The sequence below is a fragment of the Humulus lupulus genome, chromosome 9 (assembly GCF_963169125.1).
Source record: "Humulus lupulus chromosome 9, drHumLupu1.1, whole genome shotgun sequence".
Lineage (NCBI taxonomy): Eukaryota > Viridiplantae > Streptophyta > Magnoliopsida > Rosales > Cannabaceae > Humulus > Humulus lupulus.
Window position 1 is genome coordinate 84,745,123 of NC_084801.1, and position 10,322 is coordinate 84,755,444.

Consider the following 10,322-nt stretch of genomic DNA (forward strand, 5'->3'; position numbering starts at 1 on the left):
TTTAATTTGATAACTTGATTGAAAATTTGATTGAGTAGTTGAGTAACAGTAGTTAACTAACTTTCATTTGGTACCAGAGCTTGTGTATTTATCCTTGCATGTCTTTAGTTAGTTTATTTGCTTCTACTCCAGTTATCGTGTGAGTTGGTTCCTTAAGGGCTGTGTGTGTGTGTGTTATTTTTGCTGCTATATTTGTATTGATGGATTGCTTCAAAAAAGGCGGGTCTACTACTAGACCCCCCATGCTTGATGGAACCAACTATGCTTGTTGGAAAGCTCGAATGAGAGCTTTTCTCAAAGCTATGGATGAGCATGTTTGGAGTGCCATGGTTGATGGCTGGACTCCACCTACCATCAAGGATGGTGAGGACACTAAACAAAAGCCTGTGTCGGAATGGACTGCGGTTGAGATTGAAAAGGCTAATTAGAATTCTAAAGGAGTTCGTGTTATATTTAATGCAGTTTCTGTGAGTCAAATGAAGGCTATAGAAAATTGTGAAATAACCAAGGATGCATGGGATAAGCTGCAAACTAAAAATGAAGGAACAAAAATGTCAAAAAATCTAGATTGAGATCTCTCTCTACTGAATTTGAAAATTTAACTATGAGAGATGATGAGTCAATCACTGAATTTCATGCTAGATTATGTGATATTACTAATGAACCTTTTACTATAGGTGAAACTTATTCAGACTCCAAGCTTGTAAGGAAGGTGCTCGGAGCTCTCCCTAGGAAGTTCAAGTCAAAAGTTACTTCCATTGAGGAATGTCATGATATTGATACCCTTGATTTGGATAAGATGATTGGATCATTGCAGAACTATGAACTCACTATAAAAAGGTGGTCTAAAGAAAAGAAAGAAAAAAGAGTTTCTAGTGGAGTTGCTTTATCACACCAAGTTGACGAAAATCTTTTTGTGGGAGATTCCCTTGAGAATTTAGATGAGGAGAAGGTTGCACTACTCACCAAAAATTATGCTAAGTTTTTGAGAAACAATATGAAAAAAGGCAGCAATGATTTCAAAGGAGAAAACTCAAGAAAACCACCAAATTTTCCTCGAAAGACTACTCATATGGGAGAAAAGAGAAATCCAAAGGGTATTCAATGTCGTGAGTGTGAAGGCTTTAGGCATATACAGGCTGAGTGTGCAAACACTTTGAAGAAAAAAGGAAGAGCTCTGGCATCAACCTGGAGTGACAGTGAAGAGGATCAAAATGCTGCAGAAGATGATAGTTCGGATTTGGAAGAAAACTTTGTTGCTTTCACTGTTAAGAAATCAGAAACACCATGTTTAGACAATGACTCAGATGGAGTGTGTAGTGATGAGGGTGACTTGGACCAGCAAACTTCCTATGAACAAATGTATAATCAGTGGGTTAGCGTGATAAAGAAGGCTAAAAGTATGGAGATTAAAGTGGGAGAACTCGAAGAAGAAAGGAGAAACTTGTTAGGAAAAGTTGATTTTCTCACTTTAGACATTGAAGAGAAGAGGGTTGCTCTAGAAGAAATCCAGGAGAAGCTGGACTATGCTAATAAAACTATTGAGACATACACTGTTGGTCAAGATTTATTTGACAACATGAAGGTAATCGGGCAGTTTTCCAGAGAGAAACATGGAGTTGGTTTCAATCAACCACTGGCTATCAAAAAGAAGGATCTTCCAAGTTCATCTCAAAAAGTGCCTCCCATTCACCCTTCACTTCTTGCTACTCCTAAAAATTCTCCAGCCACAGCAAAATTTATTCCTATATGCCATTTTTGTGGAAAAATGAGTCATATTCATCCAAGATGTTACAAGTTGAATTTCTACTTGCCTCGTCTTATAAACATCTCTAAAGATAAGCCTCAAGTCTCTCTTGTTGGAAGAAAACAGTGGAGACCTAAGAATGCTCATACTAAGGCTCTTGTAGTTCATACTTCTCTACTGGCTTGTAACAGCGATCAGTGGTACTTTGACAGTGGGTGTTCTTGCCAATTGACCGGAAACAAGCATCTTCTCACTAATCTTTTGTCTTATGTTGAGGGATATGTCACCTTTGGTGATGGAAGCAAACGTCGGATCATGGGAAGAGGGAAGTTACATTTACATGGTTTACCTCCTCTGAAAAATGTACTCTATGTTGAAGGTTTGAAGGCTAACTTGATAAGTGTTAGTCAAATTTGTGATGAAGGGTGCACGGTTCTTTTCTCTAAGACTGACTACACTGTTGTTTCAACATCTAGAATCCATGTCTTAACAGGGATTATATCTAATGACAATTGTTATCTCTTGAGCACTAACTTAGTGTGCAATGCGGCAAAGATGGATGAAACTGAATTGTGGCACTACAAGTTAGGTCATCTTAATTATAGAGATCTCAGCAAACTTGTGAAATTAAAAGCGGTTAGTGGTATTCCTAACTTGGCTCCATTGAAAGACAAAGTGTGTGGTCCTTATCAACTCGATAAACAAGTCAAAAGTAGTCATCCTCCCTTGAAATTTCAGGTTACTTCCCAAGATTTGGAGCTGCTTCATGTTGATTTAATGGGTCCTATGCAAACAGAAAGTCTGAGTGGCGAAAGATATGTTATGGTGTGCGTGGATGATTACACTAGATTCTCTTGGGTTAGATTTCTTAGAGAAAAATCTGACTCTTTTGAAAATTTCAAGGGACTGTACCTCTCTTTGCAAGCTAGAAAGGGTGAAAAGGTTAAGAAAGTGATTCATCTTAGAAGTGACCATGGCAAGGAATTTGAGAACAACATCTTTGCTGATTTTTGCAACCAAAAAGGGATAGCTCATGAGTTCTCAGCGCCAAAAACTCCTCAGCAGAATGGGGTTGTGGAAAGGAAAAATTGAACTCTTCACGAGATGGCTCGAGTTATGTTAAATGCCAAGAAATTATCCAAGAGACTTTGGGCTGAAGCGGTGAATACAACTTGCTACATTAGCAATAAAGTGCATCTTCATCCTAGTGCTAAATACACCTCTTATGAGTTGTGGAAAGGCAGAACACCAAACTTGGCTTATCTTCATGTGTTTGGTTGCAAGTGCTTCATTCTCAATGATAGAGAAAAGCTTGGTAAGTTTGATGCCAAGAGTGATGAAGGAGTGTTTTTGGGGTACTATACCAACAGTCGTGCCTACAGAATATACAACATGAGAACTCAGGCTGTCATGGAATCCATCAATGTTGTGTTTAGTGACTTAGAAGACTTTGCTAGTTACTCAGAAGATGAAGAAATCCACACTCTTGTTGACACATCCATTCTTTCTGTTGCTTCACGAACTGCTGCTGAACCAAGTGGATCTAAAATTGAGGAGATTGATGCTACCATTGAAACGTCTGAGGCTTCCGATGTGTTTTCCATTCCAGAAAATGTTGTTTCCTCTAACTTAGGAATTCATCAGAAAAAAGGGCCACCCACATGGATACCCAAAGTTCATCCTCTATCCTCCATTGTAGGAAATCCAAATGAGGTGATGGTGACTAGAAAGAAACTAGCAAATGAAATTGCAAATGCTCGTTATCTTTCTTTAGTGGAGCCTAAATCACTCAAGGATGCCCTTAAAGATGAGAACTAGATTTCTGCCATGCAAGATGAACTTCAACAATTTGAGAGAAATGAAGTATGGACTCTTGTTCCTCGTCCTTTGGGTGCTAACATCATTGGCACTAAGTGGATATTTAGAAATAAGATTGATGAAGAGGGAAATGTGGTGCACAACAAGACCATATTAGTTGCTCAAGGGTATACTCAGATTGAGGGAGTAGACTTTGAGGAGACATTTGCTTTGGTTGCTAGATTGGAATCCGTAAGGCTCTTATTGGCTGTGGCGTGTTACATGAAGTTCAAGTTGTATCAAATGGATGTCAAGAGTGCTTTCCTGAATGGCAACCTTGTGGAAGAGGCTTATGTGACACACCCTCCTGGATTTGAGGATCCTCATCATGGAGATCATGTCTACAAACTGAACAAGGCATTGTATGGGCTTAAGCAAGCCCCTCGGGTATGGTATGATCGTCTTACATCTTATTTGCTTGATAATGGGTATACTAGAGGTAATGATGATCAAACTTTGTTTATTAAACCTCTGAATCCCGATATTGTTTGTCCCCAAATCTATGTAGATGACATAGTTTTTGGATCCACTTGTGAGGCACACACTCACTCCTTTGATCAACTAATGACAAAGGAATTTGAAATGAGCATGGTCGGTGAACTAAGTTACTTTCTTGGTTTACAAATCAAACAACTAGATAATGGCATTTTCTTGTCTCAATCAAAATATGCTAAAAAAATTGGTTTAGAAAATGTAAAACATGCTCGCACTCCTATGGGCACCACTGCCGAATTAATCATAGACAAAACAGGTAAAAATGTTGATGCAACACTGTATAGAAGTATGATAGGCAGTTTACTTTACATTATTGCTAGTCGTCCTGATATTTATTTCAGTGTTCGGGTTTGTGCTAGATATTGTTGACGGTAAGAACTCATCAACGATTTAAGGTTAGAAAACTCAAATTATACTATGAAAGATAGCTAAGACTAAGATGAAATGAACTTGGAAGAGAAGAGAATTCAGAACTCTCATGGAGCAAAGATCATATATCCTTTAATTGTATGTTTATACAGTCAATTTTCCAACCCATTAACCTGAGGGGTCGAAACTTATTTATAGGTTGGCTCTATTGGCCCCTGATACAAGTAGGTCCCAGGGGACAAGGACGTATGTAGGTATAAGGTCAGGGTAGTCGCTCAGGACATAGTGATGTCTATCCTGACAATGCCAAAGTAGTGGTGCAAGACATCGTACTGTCGACTCTGGTATATGGTCGGGGGTGCTTAGGTAGTTCCTCCACTCTCCGTACAAGTTCGTACTGCCACTACTCATCAGACACGGATGACAGGGCCACGCCTCTGTCCTCTTCATGACCGTACATCCCATATCAGTACACATACCTTGTACCCAGTCGTCCTCATCAATTCATGTTTGGCGCCTAATGATTATTTGACATACCCGTTTGGTTTTTCCAAGTGTTCCTCGTACACATATCGAGGAGGCTCCAAACTTCACATGTCATAAGAAACCAAGGTGCGGGGGTGCCCTGGTGGTGGCACCTACTTCCCGAAGGGAATTAGGGCTTCTTCAGCGAGGCACAGGGTGTTTGTGGCGAGACAAGGTGTAGGCGGGAGGCCTAGCGAAGGTCTCGCATAACAAGATGCTAGGGATCCTTTGAGGATCTGACATAGCGAGACGACCCTTGGAGACCCTTGTTTGGATGCAACGATCTATGTAGGTGGGACACGAGAGACCATGCGAGGGTGAACCCTCGCATAGCGAGGCTGGCCTAGGTTTGGATGCATGCGCCTACAGGAATGGGACACGTGAGATGTACCGAGGCTGCACCCTCGCATGGGGAGGCTGGCCTAGGTGCGGACGCATACGCCTATGGACGCGGGACACACGAGATGTAGCGAGGCTGCACCCTTGCATAGCGAGGCTGGCCTTTGTGCGGACGCATACGCCCATGGGCGTGGGAGACGCGAGATGTAGCGAGGCTGCACCCTCGCATAGCGAGGCTGGCCTTTGGTGATCACACGGAGGCTTGGCGTGATTTTTCGCATAGATGCTACACGCGAGAGGCTATCCTTGAACCTCGTATAGCGAGGGTGGTGCCTCAGGGTACCCGTGTTCGGGTGCTTGGGTGCGCGTGGAAGCCTCGCACGGCGCAACACAAGGTAGCCTCGCATAGCGTGACATATGGTAGCCTTACAGGGCAAGTTCCTCATATGACAGCCCTTGAAGACCTATACTTGGATGCATGTGTCTATGCATCTCGACTCTTGAGCTTATCATCCTGGCATAGGCAGGCACATCGGACCTCGCTATACAAATCTTTCAAGAATGAACACTACTTTAAATATTTCTTTGGAAATTATTCAACATTTACACTTGCCCCCAAGTCTAAGAGTGCACTTTCAAGTGTGCTTGTAGACTTTTTCTTCTTCTCTTGTTTGATATGTATGGCAAGTTTTGGGAGACTCAACCTTGGTGCGCTATCCAATGTTGATTGAAGAAACACAAAGTGGGTTTTGAAGTTGTGTTTCTTTATAGTGTCCAAAGAAACACAACAACCATCTAACTTTGGGGATGATCCAAGTGTGTGTCCCTAAGATTGAATAAGGACCAATCATTTCCAATTGCGGATCCCAAGGTTTCCCATACTCTTGATCTCCACCATTCATGCATATTGGATCCAATGGCTAGGAAGCCTTGACTTTCCTTATAAATACCCCAAGGCTTGAAGTCACTTCTCCACACCAAAACTTACCTAGCCTAGTGGTATTCCCTCTAAGCTAATTTCAAGAGCTCAAAGGTTCTATCCTCCATAGAAGCATTCTTGAGGTAATTGTCTCTCCATTTCCTTTATTCATCCTCCTTCTTTCTCCCTTCTTTTATTTATTTATATTTTATTTATTTCTCCTTATATCGGGCTTGCATTGCGGTGACGCTAGGCATTCTCTTGCTTGCTAAGGTCTCACCCTCGCTTGTCGCTCGATCGACCTTACACCTCCACAAGTCTATCCTTGCACACCTTCGGCTTCATACATATACCTCTAGGTATGCCTCCTTCCTCCAACGATACATATGCTTTTTTTTATATCTATTACGCAGGGGTAGAAACATTGGTTGTAATGCGCTCATTCTTTAGAGGTTGTCATTCTCTTTTTCGTATGGCCTTTCAAGTACATATGCATAGACCCTTTTCTTATACCCCTCATACTCATTTTGTAGATATAGAGTTATCCTTACGCACATACGCCCTCGAGTCTTAGCTGGTCCATGGCGTCTAGGCGATGTCCCGAAGGTTCATCTAATGTTGAATTCATTGAGTTGTCATCCTCCGACTCTGAGGCCGACGTTCACAGACCCTATAATCGTGGGGGTGTGCAAATACTCTACCTCCAGAGACTATCCTACCTCAGGAAAATAGCGTGCGACTTGGAGAAGGAGCTAGAATCTAATACCAGGGACGAGGGTTTAGGTTTCTCCCCCCGGCATGCGACGTACGTTTCCCAGCTACAATCAGCCCTTCAGAATTGCTTGCCTAGAAGAAAACTTTCCCCCTGAGCTTTTTCCTTTTGTGGTGACGAGTCTCCCAGTCATAGGGGTCCCTTCCAAGTTTTGGGAGAGTTTGCAGAAAGCCATGGGCACGCGTTTACGGTTTAGTACCGCCTATCATCCTCAGACGGATGGGCAGTCTGAGAGGACGATTCAGATATTGGAGGATCTACTGCGGGCCTGTGTGCTTGACTTTGGGGGATCGTGGAGTAGGTATCTTCCTTTAATCGAGTTCTCGTACAACAATAGTTATCAGGCGACCATTGGTGTGGCTCCGTACGAGATGATTTATGGAAGAAAGTGTCGATCACCTATTCATTGGGAAGAAATAGGTGAGAGAAGGTATTTAGGTCCAGAGATGGTTCAAAGGACCAATGAGGCAGTTGAAAAGATTAGGGCACGTATGCTTGCCTCTCAGAGTCGACAGAAAAGTTATTCAGACCTGAAACGCAGGAGCGTGGAGTTTCAGGTGGGTGATCATGTGTTCCTTAGGGTTTCACCCATGAGGGGTGTGAAACGATTTGGCGTTCGGGGTAAGTTGAGCCCCAGGTTTGTTGGGCCCTTCGAGATACTGGAACGAGTTGGTGAGGTGGCTTACAGATTAGCGATGCCTCCAGCTCTATCGGGGGTTCATGATGTATTTCACATATCTATGCTTCGAAAGTATATGTCAGATTCAACACATGTCTTAAGTTTTGAGAATTTGGAGCTTGATCAGGATTTATCCTACGAAGAGAAGCCGGTTCAGATTCTTGACCGAAAAGATAAGGTCTTGAGGAACAAGACCATCACCTTAGTGAAAGTACTGTGGAGGAACAACAAAGTTGAGGAGGCGACGTGGGAACTTGAGTCAGAGATGAGGGAGCGGTACCCCGAATTGTTCAGGTAATTTCGAGGGCGAAATTTCTGTAAGGAGGGGATAGTTGTAACGACCCGAATTTGCTAATCAGGCTTAGGGCCTTGATTAGTGTGCCTAGAGGGCAATAAGTGGTTTAAATATGCTTGAATGTGAATCTATGTGCTTATATGATTATGGTGCATGTTTAATTGAGTTAAATGTGATAAATGGAATATATGTGGTATATATGTGATATGTCTGTACAGCACGATCCGAGACAGTCCTGGGGAGCAGATAGCCCGAGAGTCACAACGGGGTTGAGATTTGGACTCGGGGCCAGTCGAGGGGTAATTCTGGTATTAGTTGAGTTACGGGGTTATCGGGACATAGAAATAAATATTTGGAGATATATTCGAGGATAGAATGTCTAGGTGGGAATATTTGGGGAATTTACCATTTTGCCCTCGGGGACGTTTTGGTACCCCGAGCCTTGAGGTAACCTTTAGACTTAAGTCATATAAAACAAATAAATGTGTGGAACTGTTTAGAAACCTTGAGAAACCGACCATAATCTTCCTTGAACTGAGAATTAGTTTCTGTCTTTCACTTTCACACTCTCGAAGACAAAACTTGAAGAAACTTAGAGGAATTACTTAGGAAATTGAAGGGATTCAGCTGGGAAACTCTAGGGGCTTAAAGCTTTGGAGATTGAGGATCATAGTTCTGGGATTAAACTTAGCAAGGTAAGCGTTGAAGTCTTTCATTTTTCTGTTGGTTTAGAGGTTTGCATGTGGATATGCTAGCTTGATCTTTGTGTGTTTTAGCTAAGTTATGGAGCATGCTTTGATGAGGTTTTGAGATGTTGTTTCTGTACTGGAGTAATTATGTTGGGTATCTAGGAGTTTTGGGTTGGTTTTGGTGGTAATTGGCTTGAAGAAGGGATGAAAAGTTGATGGAAATTCTGGGTTTGCTGTTAGTGCCGCAGCCCTAGGAGGGGTGTGCCGCGGCCCGCATGCGCGCACAGCCTCGGAAGGCTGAAGAAACTCGAGCGCGCCGCGACGCTTGCAGGGCGCGCCGCGGCCCGCGTGTTGGTCAGTGGGAAGCTAGCCTCTATTTTGAGGCTAGCCGCGGCTCTAGGGGGAGGGGCCGCGGCCCTTAGTGACAGTAGGGATTTTCATGATATTTTTGATCTAAGAACTTAAAGGGGAAGGCCCGGGATGGATTTTATCAACCGGAGTGATAGAACTCAAGATCTCAGAGGCTAGGGTTACTATTTGAGGTTGTTTGTTAGGTTGGAGTTTAATGGTCGAATATTGTTATGTGTTGTGACTAGGTCTTCGGCGAGGCTCACGGTAGTGGACTGTGCTCGGGGCATCGGTGCTCAGGAAGTTCGGAACTCAGGTAAGAAAACCCCTGTTTCCATGGAGCTTGTGTGCAGGGCTGAGCCCAATGTGTTGAATTGAAATGATATGCAGGGCCGAGCCCTATATGCTGGAATTGTAGAGTGTAGTTCTTTATCTGTTTGTGCTTGAATACTTTACTTGTTGACATATCATGTTTGTTAGTATGTGGATGAACGACGTGGGGCCGGGAACGGCATCAGGCACGTTGAGTGCAAGGCCGAGAACGGCAAAGGGCCGAGAGCAGTGTTGAGCACGAGGGGTGCGAGTTGCCAGGGTGAGTCCCTAAAAGGATACCTGGGATATCCTCACGGCGTGGTCCGCGAACCCGGGGGCTTGGTAAACGCCTGGGACAGCTAGGCCGTATGTGTTTAGCCGTTGGTGGCCTGCTTGTGTGTTTGATCCATGTATTGCGTATGTTATCTGTTTTGGGTTTTCTTGCTGGGCCTCGGCTCACAGATGATCTGTGGTGCAGGTAAGGGTAAAGAGAAGATCAACCAACCATGAGCACAGCTGGCGTGAGGCGGCGTGTACATGTCCGGCCAGCCTGGCTGCCACAGCTAGGGGATTTTGGGAGATGTTTGTTAGGGAACCTAGGTTTTGTCGTCTAGTCGACTCTGATCAGTTTTGTGTTATAAATATTTTCTAAACTTTGTTTTGGGATCCCAAGTGTAAACTTTTATGACTAGCAAAGAAATCTATTTTCTTTAATGTTTCCTTTTAATTATGGCTTAGTTACAAGTTTTTGATTTAAAACCTCGATTAGCGAGTTGAGGCACGATTTTAAACACACTTGGTAATGGCTCTAAGGGAGTAGGGCGTTACAGCCGCTTCACCCCTTTTTTGTCAAAGTACTTAACTACTTTGAACTGTTGCCTCTACAACTGTCCCCCAACTCTTGGGTGGTGCTTAGCAGCCTATACGTGTTGTACCAACAGGTGCATTCCAGAGGGCCTTCCATGAGCGAGGTTCA

The 10,322-nt window shown here is 43.3% G+C and overlaps 1 protein-coding gene across 1 annotated transcript; it reads left to right on the forward strand.

The window, feature by feature from the left end:
- Positions 1 to 604: 604 nt before the first annotated feature.
- Positions 605 to 2,839, forward strand: LOC133799844 (uncharacterized). Its single transcript, XM_062237836.1, has one exon. The coding sequence runs from the start codon at positions 605 to 607 to the stop codon at positions 2,837 to 2,839; it is 2,235 nt and encodes a 744-aa protein (XP_062093820.1).
- Positions 2,840 to 10,322: the final 7,483 nt, after the last annotated feature.

Excerpts from the sequence above, each read along its gene's own strand:
- LOC133799844 (XM_062237836.1), top strand. The coding sequence starts at position 605 with ATGAGAGATGATGAGTCAATCACTGAATTTCATGCTAGATTATGTGAT.